This window comes from Cucurbita moschata, unplaced genomic scaffold, assembly GCF_002738365.1.
Source record: "Cucurbita moschata cultivar Rifu unplaced genomic scaffold, Cmos_1.0 Cmo_Scf00016, whole genome shotgun sequence".
NCBI classification, from domain to species: Eukaryota; Viridiplantae; Streptophyta; class Magnoliopsida; order Cucurbitales; family Cucurbitaceae; genus Cucurbita; species Cucurbita moschata.
In genome coordinates, this window is record NW_019268532.1 from 1,520,164 (window position 1) to 1,535,517 (window position 15,354).

Here is a 15,354-nt window from a genome sequence, read left to right on the forward strand (position 1 = left end):
TTTTAATTTATTTTTAAAAATAAGATTAACAATGTTTGTATTTATAAATAAAAATCTATACCTGGACAAAAACATCTCATAATTTATCTCTAAATTTTTTAATGTTATTTTTTTTAAGTTCACGAGTATTTTGAAATATAATACTAAAAAAAGATTTTTTTAATTTTTTAAAATTAAAAGATATTTTTGAAATATTTTGAATATTCAAGATTTTTTTAAAAATATTTTGAAAATTTAAGGATGTTTTAAAATATGGTATTGGTATTTTCAATTTTTTTTTAAAGTTTAAAAAATACTGTTTTAAAATATTTTTAAAATATTTATTAGAAGATCGGTATTTTTATTAATTTAACATAATTATTATTTCTCATATAATATATATAAATATATGGGTATTTTATTAATTTAACATAATTATTATTTGACACGATTTTAGTAATTTAAATGTAATTTTTATTATTTTTCACTATGAACCTATATTAGAACATTAATTATTTTTTTTTTTGGTAAATTGTCGGTCTCTTAATCTATTAAATTGTAGTGTCTTATTGTAAACTGTTCGTCTTTTATAACATCTTCTTAATAGTGTCCTATGGTTTATATACTCCTTTTAAACTCGAGCGTCACGTCATATTCCTATTTGTTGTTGGAAAAAATTGTCTTGTCAAAAAAAAACATTTTAATTTAATTGAATTATTATTATTTTTATCGAGACACAAATAGACATAATACCATATATATCCATTAAAAAAAAAAAAAAAAAAAAAGACAAACAGCAGGAAAACGACAAATTGTAACGAGAAAAAACGACAAATCCGAAATCCCACCTGGACGAAGGCTCCCTCGAGTTGGCTTGAAAACAAAAAATGAGGCCGCAAATCGTGGCTCTCCCACCCTTGGCCTCCATAATCAGCCATACATACGCCCAAAAGACAGGGAGAGGGCCAGAGAGAAGGAAGCAACCCAGTTGCTTCTTCATTTTTTTTTTTTTTTGGGTTCATTTCTTCTTCTTTGTTCTCTCTGTTTGTGTTTTTTTTTTTTTTTTTTGTTGCCATTTTTGTCTGTGTAGGTTAAGCTGAGAAATGTGGACTCAGAAATATGCAAAGGAAAGGAAAGAGGTGGTGGTCGCCAGCAATCAATTGGTCGGAATCGCCATTGACAAGGATAAAGGAAGCCAAAATGCTCTCAAATGGGCTACTGAGAATCTCCTTCAAAAGGGCCAAACCGCCATTCTTATCCATGTCAAGCTCAGATCTTCGTCCCATTCAGGTTCTTCTTATGCTTCCTCTGGTAAGCGAAATTGTCGGTTGATTGTCTGTTTAATCCCCACGAACTGGTTCCATTTTGATTGACAAATGGACCCCAATTCACCTCCGAAGGAGCCCAGCGTCCTTGGTGGCACGCTGCCTTGTGTCCACCCCATTCGGGGTTCAGCCTCCTCGCTGGCACATCGCTTGGTGTCTGGCTCTGATGCTATTTGTAACAGTTCAAGCCCACCGCGGTAGATATTGTACTCTTTGAGTTTTTTAAAACATGTCTGTTAGGGAGAAGTTTCTACATCTTTAGGATTTCACAATCCACCCCCTTCGAGGCCTAACTTCCTCGCTGGCACTCGTTTCCTTTCTCCAATCGATGTGGAACCCTCCAATCCACCCTCTCTCGGAGCCCAGCGTTCTTGCTGGCACACCGCTTCGTGTCCACCCCCTTCAGGGTTCAGCCTCCTCGCTGGCACATGGCTTGGTGTCTGGCTTTGATATCATTTGTAACGGCTCAAGCCCACCACGGGTAGATATTGTCATCTTTGGGTTTTTTAAAACATGTCTGTTAGGGAGAAGTTTCTACACCCCTATGATCTCACAATCCACCCCCTTTGAGGCCTAGCTTCCTCGCTGGCACTCGTTCTCTTTGCTGGCACACCGCTTCGTGTCCACCCCTTTCAGGGTTCAACCTTCTCGCTGGCACCTCGTCCAGTGTCTGGTTCTGATACCATTTGTAACAACCCAAGCTTACCGCTGGTAAATATTGTCCTCTTTGTGCTTTCCCTTTTGGATTCCTCTCAAGATTTTTAAAATGTGTATGCTAGGGAGAAGTTTCTAGCTTCTAACCCTTACAAGGAATGTTTTACTTCCCTCTCTAACCGATGTGGAATCTCACAATCCACCCCCTTCGAACCCCAGCGTCCTCGTTGGCACTCGTTCCATTTCTCCAATCGACGTAGGATCCCCCAATCCACTCTCTTCGGGGCCCAGCATCCTTGCTGTCACATCGCCTCGTGTCTACCCCGCTTTGGGGTTCAGCTTCCTTGTTGGTACATCGTCCGATGTCTAGCTCTAATACCATTTGTAACAGTCCAATCCCAACACCATAGATATTGTCCTGTTTGGGCTTTTCCTTTTGGGCTTCCTCTCTCTAAAATGCGTATGCTAGGGAGAAGTTTCTAGCTTCTAACCCTTACAAATAACGTTTTGTTTCCCTCTCCAACCGATGTGGAATCTCACAATCCACCCCTTTCGAACTCCAGCGTCCTCGCTGACACTCATTCTGTTTCTCCAATCGACGTGGGGGTCCCAATCAACCCCTTCGGGGTCCAGCGTCCTTGTTGTCACATCGCCTCGTGTCCACCCCGCTTTGGGGTTCAGCCTCCTCGTTGGTACATCGTCCGGTGTCTAGCTCTGATACCATTTGTAACCGTCCAAGCCCACAGCTGCAGATATTGTTCTCTTTGGGCTTTTTCTTTCGAATTTCTCTCAAAGATTTTAAAACGTGTCTGCTAGGGAGAGGTTTCTACACTCTTATATCGTTCCCCTCTCCAACCAACGTACGAGTACGATCATTTTTTTTTTTGTCTGAGAGGAAAGTTTGAAACAGGGTAACTTTGTTTTTTGCTTGGTTTTCATGCCATGTTCTTCAAACTTACAAGCTCAAATAGCTTCCATGAAAGTCATATTGTTATGTTTATTGGGTGCAGATTTGATGTCCAACAATGGCAGTGGCAATGTTTTGGTAAGCAACGAAATCGACCCGAGCACGAGGGATTTGTTCCTTCCTTTTCGATGCTTCTGCACCCGAAAAGATGTAGGTTCTCCTCTTCTCTTTTATGTTTAACGAAACGAAACGAAACGAGTTGAATTCACCTCATTTTCTCTGGCATTAGATATTCTGCAAAGACATTGTTATTGAAGATGTAGATGTTGCAAAAGCATTGATTGAATATGTCACTCAAGCTGGAATCGACACTTTGATCGTCGGTACCACGACTAAAAGTGGCTTCTTGAGGTTCGTTATTTGTTTCGTAAATTCTTCCCTCAGCTCGTTTGGTAACATTCTCGTTTCTTATCGTTCGTTTTCAAACTTCCATACACAATACAAATGAAAACGAGAATGTTACCAAACGACCCCTTTAACTTGTTTCGATGTTTCATTCATTCGAGTTCGAAAGGAACTGAACTTTCTTTTCTTTGGGCTATTTCCCGATACCATTTTGTCTCGAAAGATTCAAAACGACAGATATTCCCGGCACAATTCTCAAAGGAGCACCAGATTTCTGCAATGTTTATGTCATATCAAGAGGGAAGATCCAAACTATGCGATCGGCCTCACGTCCCGCTCCAACTTCTTCGCCTCTACGAAACTTTTTGCTAAACCAATCTGGTATCAAATCGCAATCATCGGACTCGCAAACGCCTCAGATTCAAAGTATGTTGTAATTCACTTTCTTATTTTTTAGTACACTTATCTACCATGATCTAGCTTAAATAACCGATCCGTTCTTAAGTAGGACCGGAAAAGCCTCCCATCGAACCAGCACGAAGATCACACGAAAACATCGAGTTCAGGTCTGTGACACGTTTTAGAAACTGTTATTATTATGACATCTTATTGAGTTTGATATATTAAGGATTGTTATGCAAATTGTCTTTGGGAACAGGTCTCCATTCACTAGGAAAGGTTACAATGGCAAAATGCCAGGGGAAATGAGTGTGCCAGATACTGATATTTCTTTTGTTGGCTCGGGAAGGCCGAGCGTCGACAAATTGTTCCCGACGTACTATGATGCCGTGGATCCAGGACGAATGCCCCCACGACTGTCGAATGGCACCGATGGTGATATATATCATAGCTTTGAATCGCAGCCGTTCGGACGCAAATCAATGGATGTAAACTTTCAAGAATTTTCATCGATCTTCTCGGAAGGCGAAAGATTATCGACTTCGTCACAGAGTATGGTAAGTGCTAGATTATAGAGATTGATTTGATTCTCGTCCCGTTCACGAGCTGGGAAAGATATTGAATTCGACGTATAAAACAACGATACGTCGATGACTGCAGGAAGAAGTAGAGGCTGAGATGAGGAGGCTGAAGCTGGAACTAAAGCAAACTATGGAAATGTATAGCACAGCCTGCAAGGAAGCACTTACAGCTAAGCAAAAGGTGAAAGAAGTCAAATTATTGTATGGAAATTGTGAGATCTCACGTCGGTTGGAGAGGAGAACGAAACATTCCTTACAAGGGTGTGGAAACCTCTCTCTGGTAGACACGTTTTAAAAACTTTGAGGGAAAACCCGAAAGGGAAAGCCTCCTAGCGGTGGGCTTGGGCTGTTACAAACGGTATCAGAAGTAGACCTCGGGTGATGTGTTAGAGAGGAGGCTGAGCCTCGAAGGGGTAGACACGAGGCGGTATGCCAGCAAGGACGCTGGGCCCTGAAGGGGGGTGGATTGTGAGATCCCGCATCAGTTGGGGAGGAGAACGAAGCATTGTTTATAAGGGTGTGGAAACTTCTCCCTAACAGACATGTTTTAAAAACCTTGAGAGGAAGCTCCAAAAGGAAAAGGCGAAAGAGGACAATATCTGATAGCGGTGAGCTATTACAGAAGTTTAAAACAAACTCTTCACATGTATTGCAGGCGATAGAGCTTCAACGATGGAAATCGGAGGAAGAACGGAGAATCGAGGAGGCTAGACTTGCTGAGGAAGCTGCATTAGCAATGGTCGAGCAGGAAAAGGCGAAGTCTCGATCGGCTATGGAGGCTGCTGAAGCATCTAAACGGATCGCGGAGTTGGAAGCACAAAAGAGAATTAACGCGGAAATTAAAGCATTCAAGGAAGCAGAAGAGAAAAAGAAGGCATTGGATGCATTGGCAAACAACGACGTCAGGTATCGGAGGTACACGATCGAGGAGATCGAAGCTGCTACCGAGTTCTTCTCGGAATCTTTGAAGATTGGAGAGGGAGGCTATGGACCTGTTTACAAGGGTTATTTGGATCACACACCTGTTGCCATTAAGGTCTTACGTCCAGATGCAGCTCAAGGAAGGTCACAGTTCCAACAAGAGGTGAGGAACCAAACAGTATCCTAGGACTATCCAAATGTTCTGTTTGTTGTAACATAATCTATTAATATGCTTCTTGCATCGTTTATAGGTCGAAGTACTAAGCTGCATCCGACATCCGAACATGGTTCTTCTCCTCGGAGCATGCCCCGAGTACGGCTGCTTGGTCTACGAGTTCATGGCAAATGGTAGCTTGGACGATTGCCTCTTTCGTCGTAAAGAAAAGTCGAAACCTCTTTCTTGGCAACTTAGATTCAAAATTGCAGCTGAAATCGGCACGAGCTTGTTGTTCCTCCACCAGACTAAGCCCGAGCCACTCGTGCACCGTGACTTGAAGCCAGCCAACATCTTGCTCGATTTTAACTACGTTAGCAAGATTAGCGATGTTGGTTTGGCTAGGCTTGTTCCCCCATCGGTAGCAGATAGTGTGACACAATATAGAATGACGTCAACTGCTGGCACGTTCTGCTATATCGATCCCGAGTATCAACAAACCGGTATGCTCGGTGTAAAGTCCGACATATATTCTTTAGGAATCATGTTTCTGCAGCTGATTACAGCAAAACCACCCATGGGATTGACTCACCATGTCGGAAGAGCCATTGAGAAAGGGGATTTGTCTGAAGTTCTTGATCCATCTGTTCTTGATTGGCCAGCTGAAGAAACCTTATGCTTTGCAGAGTTGGCTTTAAAATGTGCCGAGTTGAGAAGGAAAGATCGACCCGATCTTAGTAAGACCGTTCTTCCCGAGCTCATCCGATTACGATCGGTAGCCGAAGCGAGCTTGTATTCGTCGGACAAGGATGGCGTTTAGCAGTCCTGTATTGAATGCTTGTCGGAATTCTACCAGAAGAGTGAACCAAAGCAGTTCATGATCTAGCATAACGCTATGAATTCGGTTCTTGATCATAACTTTTCGTGGATCGTCGTCTCAATCTTGCAATAGCTCGGGCGTCTTACCGTGCTCGTCGTCGTCGTAAGATGTTGATTTCCAAAGAATGATGTCTGAATATATCTCCATTGGGCCAGAAAAGAGATAAATTTTGTAGATAATTTAGTGTTCATATGTAGCATATTTATGTCTAAAGCTGTAAGAAATTTGTCTATTCCTATCACTTTCCTTCTTCATTTGGTTTGACGTCCATGCAAATTCATGCAAATTCTGCCTTTAAAGTCGCAAAACACTATCCCGAGCGTAAGTCGCTATTAACTTGATGCATTTTGTTGGACTCGTTAAGTACAGGACGAGGACGTAATGTGAGGTTGTGGGCACCCATATACCAGTTGTTGAACAATGAGTGTTATTGTATCATTGTGTGTATTTGTCTTTGTCTATTTCAACTATTTCAAAATCATTTTCGAACATGCGCGTATATCAAAGCACCATATATGACTCACTTTGTGACACGCGCCCAGCTAAGGCGAATATTACATAAAATGTTTTTCATTTTTTGTCTAAATATTATAACGACAACTAAATGTCTCATAAAAAGATGAAAAAATAAAGAAGGAAGCAAGAACGAGAGTGATAGAAGGAACCCACATGAATAAAAGAAACCTTTGATCGTCTCAAAACACCCTTCAATTTTCAATAACAACTTCTTTAAAAACTTCATATACATACATACATATATACATGTATATACATATACATATACATACATGTATATATACATACATATATATGTATATGTGTATGTATGTATGTATTATGTATATATGTATGTATGTACCACTTGTCACCATCGCACTTTTGATGGCAGCGGACTTGCGATTGTGCGGCACTCACTTTCCAACGACAAGTGAGCTAAGCCAATTCGTTCTTGCGTCGCCTATGGCCAAGCGATGTATGCTCGAGCCTCTGGCCTCAATTTTAAGAGAAGGTTTTAGAAAACATGAGGGCAGAGAGAGATTTTCGAAAGCGATATATGTATGAAAGAGACGTTATATAAGCAAGTAAGAGAGAAATTACAACGGCTCGCAGTATATAACCTTGGGTAGGGGTATACATATATATCTACATATATACATATATAGATACATATATACATATACCCTTTTAACTATTTTAAATTTTTAAATTTAAAATAAAGTATATTAAAAGCTTTATTTAAAAAAAAAATGTATATCATTTCCGCAAATTTGAGCCTACAGTTCCAAAAAATGAATAATATTTAATGAATAAAAAAGATAAAGAAAATAAAATGAGAAATTCAAAGCTTGAAGGTTGAAACTTGAAGAAGACGTTGAGAAAGAACGAAGTAAACGAGGGCAAGAGAGAGAGAGAGTGAGCAGCCCACGAGTTCCGAGTAGATCTTGATTCGTGATGTTGCGGCATTTAGCGACAAGATGGGGTATGAACCCTAAATCCGATGGCTATGGCCTTTTCCTTTCCCATTGTGCATTTACGCTTCCTTTTCTCATCCACCTGTTTCTTCATACCCCTTTCTCTCAAATCCCTCTCTCTCTCTCTCCAATTTCAGTCCCATTTCGCGAAATTTTCCCTTTTCTTGATCCGCCACAATTTCAGTCATCTGATCACGTGTTTTTTGATCCCGTGAGAATGTGATTGACTGCAATTTCTCAGGTAACTGATTCGTTCCCTCTCATTTCGTTTCCTTTTGTTGATTCATGATTGTCGTCATCACCGTAGGTGATTTGATTAGATCTTTTGTCGATATCTATGTGTTTAGATCTTTGCAGGATGTTGATTTTGATTATGAGTTTGCATCTCTTTTTCTATAGGTGATTGATTTTGGGAAGTTTTCGCCGTTTTGATTTTTGACCTAGCCATCGACAATGGATATCCTTGGTGATTCGGATAAAAATTCTTACCGGAGGTATTTCGAATTGTTGCCTTCTGAATTTTGATTCCATTGCTTTTCTTCCTCCTTGGATAACATGTAATTGGGATTGCTTGTGCTTCGTTGTAGTCTTTCAGCGGCCGTATCTTATGGAATTGCTTCGATGGCTATGGTTTTTCTGAATAAGGCCGTACTTATGCAATACTCGCATTCAATGACCCTTCTCACTCTGCAGGTAAATTTTTGCCATTGGGTTTCATTTTGATTTATCTCGTTCTCTTTTTTTAATTGCTTTCTATCTTTATTTGTGTTAGCAATTGGCTACCACATTACTTATTCACTTTGGTAGAAGCATGGGATACACGAAATCCAAGGGGCTTGATATGCAAACAGCTAGGAGAATTCTTCCTGTCTCGTTGTTCTACAATGCAAATGTGGCGTTTGCTCTTGCTAGCTTGAAAGGGGTTAATATCCCAATGTATATCGCCATTAAAAGACTCACTCCTCTTGCTGTTCTGATTGCGGGATTCTTTTCAGGCAAAGCAAGGCCCACCACACAGGTTTTCCTCAATGCATATTGCTTAGTTCCCTGAAATGCTTGACTGTCTTGCGTAGCTTTGAAATTTAATCTATCTTTGGCTGTGAAAATCTTCGTATTACTGCCATCATGATGACTTGTGTTATAATTGTATAGCCAAAACCCTGCTTCTGAATCTCGAATCCATTGTTATACTTGTTCAACCAAAACCATGCTTCGTGTCGAATTCAGGTTATTCTTTCAGTACTCTTGACTGCTGCTGGGGTCCTTGTTGCTGCATTGGGAGATTTTTCGTTTGACCTCATTGGTTATAGCATGGCCTTCACTTCTGTTTTCTTCCAGGTATGTTTGAGTTGGTCTTCACTTTTGTTTTTGATAAGAGACTTAAATGGTGTTTTGGTCTAGTGTTATAGTTTATACGGGCGAGGTCAGTTTTTTGGGTTCATAGGAAAATGAGTTGGTGTGCTGTTTTTTACACAGGTCCTAGGGAAAGGAGAGCATTATAAATAAAGAGATGGTGAGTGTGTGTGAAAAGAGAAATATGAATTTTTTTTGGGCCATCCGAGTAGGTTCAAGCTATGGTGACCACTAAACTAGGATTTAATATCTGGTAGGGTTAGACCGTAGTCTTGTGAGAATAGTCGAGATGCGCGCAAGCTGGCTTGGACATTCATGGATATCAAAGAAAAGAAAAAGAAGCTTTTTAGCCCTCTTGAAAGGCAACTATTGAGTTTTGACCTTTGTATTTTTCTTTTCTAGAGTATATGTAATGAGTTCCCATCAGTTTTATCCTTAGAAATGCTTAAGGACGTCTAATAATTAAATGTTTGAACTTATGAATTCACATATTTCTCTTTCTCTCTTTTTGTTTATTCTTTGTTGCAGACTATGTACCTTGTATTGGTAGAGAAATCGGGTGCGGAGGATGGGCTTACTTCTATTGAGATCATGTTTTACAACAGCTTTTTGTCGCTTCCATTTTTGTTATTTCTCATTATAGCTACAGGCGAATTCCCAGATTCTTTATCACTTCTATTTGCAAAGGTCAGTTGCTTTTTAACCCATTTAATCTTTGTCGAACTCGTTAGTTTATTCAAGACAACAGTTCATAAGGAGAAATGCTAGATTACTGGAGGAGTTTCCCCTCGACCTTTGTTAGTATCGGCATACCAGGCATTCTATGCCTCCTTTCCTCTACTGATGTTTTAAACTATTTATTCGGTATACCATAGCTTCTTTTGGAGGAAAGAGCTGGACTGCTCGATACTGGTGCTTTTGTTGGCATGGACTCCTTTTTTAACAAATCTCGGGGAGTCGAGTTGAAGTGGCTTTTAGAAATGTTTTATGCATTATATTAAGCGGTAATTGTTTGATTGAGGCCGTGAAATGTTTTGTGCTTTTGGTTTATGTCATCAACCTAGAGTTCAAACAGTTAGAACTCACGACTCTCCACAATGGTATGATATTGTCCATTTTGAGCATAAACTCTCGCGGCTTTGCTTTTGGTTTCTCTAAAAGGCCTCATACCAATAGAGATATGTTCTTTACTTATAAATCTATGATCAACCCTTTAATTAGTCGATAAATCCATGATCAACCCTTTAATTAGTCGATGTGGGACTCCTCTCCCAACATTCCTCAACACAAACACTTTCTTGTGTGATATAAAAGATTGATTTTAAATGAAACGCAAACTATTGACAGGGCTTGTGCTGTTATTGCATATCTGATATCTCCCATTTAGTATGGATGCCTTCATGGCATAAACATAATTTGCAAATTAGTTAGGATTCTTTCTATTGTTAGGCTGTGTGCTAAGCCTAAGACTATGCTGCATGAAATTAAAGGAAAAAAAGATGAGATTTTGCTTGAATGTAGAGATTCATTGCTGCTGACTGAGTTTCAGATAACAACTTTTGAGATTGCATAAAACAGATGTGTTCTAGTTTATAACTATAATATTCTTTTTCAATATTTTCAGAGTAATTCATTCTCCTTTTTGGTTATCTTCCTTCTATCATTGGTGATGGGGATTGTTCTCAACTTCACTATGTTCTTATGTACCATAGTAAACTCCGCTCTAACAACAACGATTGTCGGAGTCCTCAAAGGGGTTGGATCGACAGTAAGCATTCTCTCTTTCTAGACTTCGTTACTCTATCTCTGTAGCCAATGAGTTATGTTATCTAAACAAAGTTCGTCTCGTTCGTCCTTTTGTTCCACAGACGCTTGGATTTGTTATATTGGGTGGCGTGGAAGTGCACGCTTTGAACGTGACAGGATTGGTTATCAACACGGCTGGAGGTGTTTGGTACTCGTATGCCAAGTATCAGCAGAAGAAGAGCAAGCCACCAAAGTTGACATCGACATAGCGACTCATCATCGTAAGTAAGGTAGTATGATAAAGATTAAAGTTGGTGAGAAAAAAGATATCTAGGTTGCATTTTACTTCATATTATAGCATTTGTGATTCGCTTGTCAAATAAGAATGTAGATGATACAAGCAATTTGTTTTCAATTGATACGTTTTTACTTGAAAATTGTTGTGCTTGAGCTTGAACCTTATTTGTTATTGTTGCTCGTGGAAACCTAATTTAAATGAAAATATGTGTAACTTTGATCTTAATTCAACTAAACGATTCGATCAAAACTGCCTCGAGGGAAGTACTTTGGAAGCTCGGTCAGTTTAAATGCAAGTCGCAGTAACCTTCTATTTAAGATTTAATATCTTACGAGTTATGTTTTAATTCATAATATTTGGATGTTATAAGTTTCAATGACACCGTTCATTTATGGGCCGTATTTTTCTCTAATCTAAATGATGTCGTTTTTGAAATGTGCAACTATTTATACGAAGTTTCAAATTTGAACTGCAAATATTAAATGGGAAGAATTTTTCACATGAATTTGTAAATGTAAATCTACTTAAAATCATTGTTTGTTGCATCAGGTAGTCATTAGTTTTTTTTTTTTTTTTTTTTTTTTTGGTTTAGTGAATGAAGAAATTTTAAAAAACAACATTTTTGTGTTTTTATTTTATTAATTTGAAAATTGAAAATATAAAATATATTTAAATTAAATAAAACTCAATTTGATTTTTGAATTAAATTATGTATAAAATAACATTTTATTAATTATATGATATGGTAAATTAATAATTGTACAAATTTTATAATAAAAAATTAAAAAATTAATTAATAATAATTTATATTCAAATTTTAGAAGAACCAATTAACAATATATTACATATATCTATATTTATGTATATAAATTTATTTGACATGTTTATTTTTTTTTTAAAATTATCAGTTTATCTCGATATATTGATTATTGCATAAAAAAGTTTGTTGTTGGAATCTCTATTCATCGCATAAAAATATTTTGTAAATAATTAATTTTTAATTTTCTTTTTATAAATTATTCAATTAGTTCCTCTCTTCAAAATAGATATTTAAAAAATAAAATGAAGATATTTTAACCATTTTTCTCATGTATTCAACAGCCTAAAACTGTCATCCTCATTGGAGTTGTCTATAAATACTCTCCCACCCGTTGGCTCTTGTAATCGAAACTGTAGCAAAGGAAACCAGACAGGACGGACCATCCGAACACGACCTGAGTCGGTTCCCAGTACCAAATCGACTTACGATTTTCAGGGTTTAGAGGCTTCGTCGTTCCGTTCGATCCTGATTTCTTCCATCATATGTGGAATGGGAGAGGACAGACGATAAGCACTCGAAACACCTGGTAACCCTAATATCCGTTTTTTGTTATTGGATATTTTGAATCTTGATATCGCCTGTTCTTCCATCAGCAGTATTTATTTGTATCTTAATTATCGATAAGATTCTGTTCAAGATTTTGAAATAAAATCACTGAATTCGACCTTGAAAATCCTTTTCCTCCTGTTGATCTTGATTCGGGTTGAATCCCTTGGTAGATTGGTGAAGCAGGGAAATGTATAACGGTATTGGATTACAGACGCCGAGAGGCTCTGGCACTAATGGCCACATTCAGACGAACAAGTTCTTCGTGAGGCCGAAGGCTGGAAAGGTTTCTGAAGACACCAGAGGATTCGAAGAAGATCAGGGCACTGCCGGTGTTTCCAAGAAACCTAATAAAGACATTCTCGAACATGATCGCAAGCGTCAGATTGATCTCAAGCTTGCCATACTTGAGGACAAGCTCATTGATCAAGGTTATACGGCCGATGAAATTTCTGAAAAGTTGAAGGAGGTTCGCAAGAATCTGGAGGAGGCTTCAGGTTCTGAGGAAAAAGATGGGCCTTCTGCCATCGTAATTGCAGATAAGAGGTATGATCCTCATGTTTTAATGCATTTTTTGTCTTGCTAATATTAATTATCTGTATATCTTTTGTTGATTATGATCTATGATCGTATTAGTAGTTTTGCGCCTGGTGTGATCTTCTTATTTTGTGTGCAGAATGGATATCTAAATGGTGTTTTCCTTGATGGAATAGGGTATCAGTTACACAGACTCACCAAATTGCTGCGAGAAAGGAGGAGCAGATGAAAACATTGAGATCTGCTCTTGGGTTGGGTTCTTCGGACGATTCGGAAACGCTCAAGGAAGGGATTTCTGATTCATCTAGAAGTGGAAGAGAGGGTCAAGATGCTGATACTAAGCGTCGTGAGAAGACGGAACATTCTTTTTTGGACAGAGAATTGAACTGGAAAAAGCATGCCGTTGACGACGATGAAGATGACAAAAAAATGGTTTCGAAAGAGTTGAAAGGTCATCAGAAGGATAGAAAACGAAGGGCTAAGGATGATTCTTCTGATACTGATTCTGGTGGAAAGCATAAGGGAACCAAGAAGAACATGAGAGATAATAGAAGGAATGATTCTGAAAGCGACCTTGACAGAGATGTTGACAAGAAGTACACCGCCTCAAGAAAGACGAAAAATAGAAGGCATGATAGTGATGATTCTTTCGATGCCGATTCTGGTGGAGAACGCAAGGGAACCAGGAAGCACCTGAGAAAAAACCGAAGATATGATCTCGAAGGTGACCAGGACAGTGATGCTGACCAGAAACATATCACTTTAAGGAAGCATAAGAAAAACAGAAAGCACGGTAGTGATGATTCTTCCGGTACTGATTCCGGTGGAAAGCACAAGGAAACCCGGATGAACAGGAGATATACTCGAAGAGATGATCGTGAAAGTGATTTCGACAGTGATGTTGAGAAGAAATCCACCACCTCAAAGAAGCAGGGGAAAAACAGAAGGCATGATAGTGATGATTCTAATTTATCTACAGATGGTGATGAGTTTGGTATGGGTAGCCACAAGAAAGGCTCTGGTAGACCTAAAAGTCGAAAGGTCAAGAAGAAGCAAAGAAGCCGAAAACAGGAGTCGACTGATGAATCCAATTCCGACAGTGGGATTGATCACAAAGACAGGCAACTAAAGCACAAGAACCAGCATGGTAAAGGATATGGAGTAGATAGTGACAGCTCTGACCACGACAATTCTGGTTCCGATTTTGGTCGTGACGAGAATAAGCATAGGTATCGTAGCAATAGTACAGGAAAACCCAAGGTAGACAGGGAACCCAAATCCAAGAGTTCAAGAAAGCATCCTAAGGAAGACATTGGGAGACGCAGACACGATACCGATGACGATGAAAGTGGTGGTAAGACAGTCGCAAAGGAAAAAATGGCTGCGGCTAAAAGGAAATATGATGACAGTGATGATTCAGATGATAGAAAGTACCATGGTAAACACAAGAGAGCTAAGAAACATTCTTCCAGTGATGATTCTGATCTAGAGAATAATTTGTACAAATCTAGTCAGCATACGATGAAAAGCAAGAGAAAGTTCGATGAAGGTGGTGAAGATAACCAGCGAGAAGCGAAGTCTAGAAGTCGAAAATCTACACGAGAGTCGGATTTCCATGGGGACCCCAAGAAAGAACCTGAATCAAACAGAAGAACTGGCAGTCGTCGGTGCGACGAGGCAAGGGATGGACGGTTCAGGGACGACTCCAAAATGGATAGAAAGTTGACTCGAACAGGAAGGAGATTTACAGAAGAAGAAGAGCATGGAAGTACTCGTCATCGGAAAGCTAACGAGTCTCGCCGGGGCAGTAGGACTGATGAAGATATTGAAGAGGAAAAAAGGCAGAGCAGATATGAGGAGCATAGAGGGAGAAAACATGAAAGAAGGTAACGGTTCCATGTTCTTCGTAGTTTTGGCTTATTGTCTGTATAAACTCTCTCTACAACTTGAATCATGATGTTTCTACTTTTATGTAATGAAACAACTTCATCTCTTAGGTTGAAATTATATGCTTTAACTAGTTAAACTATACGTTCTACCTCACTCACCGCTCATTTAGAGACTAACTCCCACCTTGCACGAAAGCATCTCGACGGTAAGAACTTGTCGGTCGGGATCACTTGTAAATTTAGTGTAGGGCAGCTTCAAAGTTCAAAGTTCGATCTCTAAATCAAATGGGTCTTAAGATTTCAAGTACCAGTATAAAATCTCACAAATTCCAAGCCCTCACAAAGCTCGAGCTTTGCTATAAGTTTCTTGAACCACATTTCATATAGAATCACTCAACCAATTCAACAAGTTCCTTTCTCTATTTTACATTGTGGTCGTTTTTGGAAGAACTAAACTCGAAGGTAATCCAAACCCGTTCATCAACAAT

At 39.0% G+C, this 15,354-nt stretch overlaps 3 protein-coding genes across 8 annotated transcripts; all 3 read left to right on the top strand.

Annotated features, from left to right (window-relative positions):
• Positions 1 to 818: 818 nt before the first annotated feature.
• On the top strand, positions 819 to 6,467 carry LOC111454244 (U-box domain-containing protein 52-like). Of its 3 annotated transcripts, none has more exons than XM_023095653.1 (9): positions 819 to 1,290; positions 2,969 to 3,075; positions 3,155 to 3,276; positions 3,494 to 3,696; positions 3,776 to 3,836; positions 3,929 to 4,226; positions 4,330 to 4,431; positions 4,906 to 5,334; positions 5,423 to 6,467. In XM_023095653.1, exons 1-9 carry the CDS (start codon positions 1,083 to 1,085, stop codon positions 6,143 to 6,145), a joined length of 2,253 nt encoding a protein of 750 aa, XP_022951421.1. In that variant the 5' UTR covers positions 819 to 1,082; the 3' UTR covers positions 6,146 to 6,467. The 3 variants fall into 3 exon arrangements, with proteins under 3 accessions (XP_022951421.1, XP_022951422.1, XP_022951423.1); XM_023095654.1 differs by having other exon boundaries at positions 3,779 to 3,836; XM_023095655.1 differs by having other exon boundaries at positions 819 to 1,269.
• A 1,097-nt stretch (positions 6,468 to 7,564) lies between these two features.
• LOC111454250 (UDP-galactose/UDP-glucose transporter 7) lies at positions 7,565 to 11,304 on the top strand. Of its 2 annotated transcripts, XM_023095666.1 has the most exons (9): positions 7,565 to 7,685; positions 7,815 to 7,918; positions 8,077 to 8,171; positions 8,265 to 8,370; positions 8,450 to 8,695; positions 8,905 to 9,015; positions 9,559 to 9,717; positions 10,655 to 10,798; positions 10,899 to 11,304. In XM_023095666.1, the coding sequence occupies exons 3-9, from the start codon at positions 8,131 to 8,133 to the stop codon at positions 11,043 to 11,045; spliced, it is 954 nt and encodes a 317-aa protein (XP_022951434.1). In that variant the 5' UTR covers positions 7,565 to 7,685; positions 7,815 to 7,918; positions 8,077 to 8,130; the 3' UTR covers positions 11,046 to 11,304. The 2 variants fall into 2 exon arrangements, with proteins under 2 accessions (XP_022951434.1, XP_022951433.1); XM_023095665.1 differs by having other exon boundaries at positions 7,567 to 7,918.
• Positions 11,305 to 12,218: 914 nt separating this feature from the next.
• Positions 12,219 to 15,006, top strand: LOC111454245 (dentin sialophosphoprotein-like). 3 transcript variants are annotated; one of them, XM_023095657.1, is made up of 3 exons: positions 12,219 to 12,420; positions 12,614 to 12,986; positions 13,154 to 15,006. In XM_023095657.1, the coding sequence occupies exons 2-3, from the start codon at positions 12,631 to 12,633 to the stop codon at positions 14,865 to 14,867; spliced, it is 2,070 nt and encodes a 689-aa protein (XP_022951425.1). In that variant the 5' UTR covers positions 12,219 to 12,420; positions 12,614 to 12,630; the 3' UTR covers positions 14,868 to 15,006. The 3 variants fall into 3 exon arrangements, with proteins under 3 accessions (XP_022951425.1, XP_022951424.1, XP_022951426.1); XM_023095656.1 differs by having other exon boundaries at positions 12,219 to 12,986; XM_023095658.1 differs by lacking the exon at positions 12,219 to 12,420 and having other exon boundaries at positions 12,747 to 12,986; positions 13,117 to 15,006.
• The last annotated feature ends 348 nt before the right edge of the window (positions 15,007 to 15,354 follow it).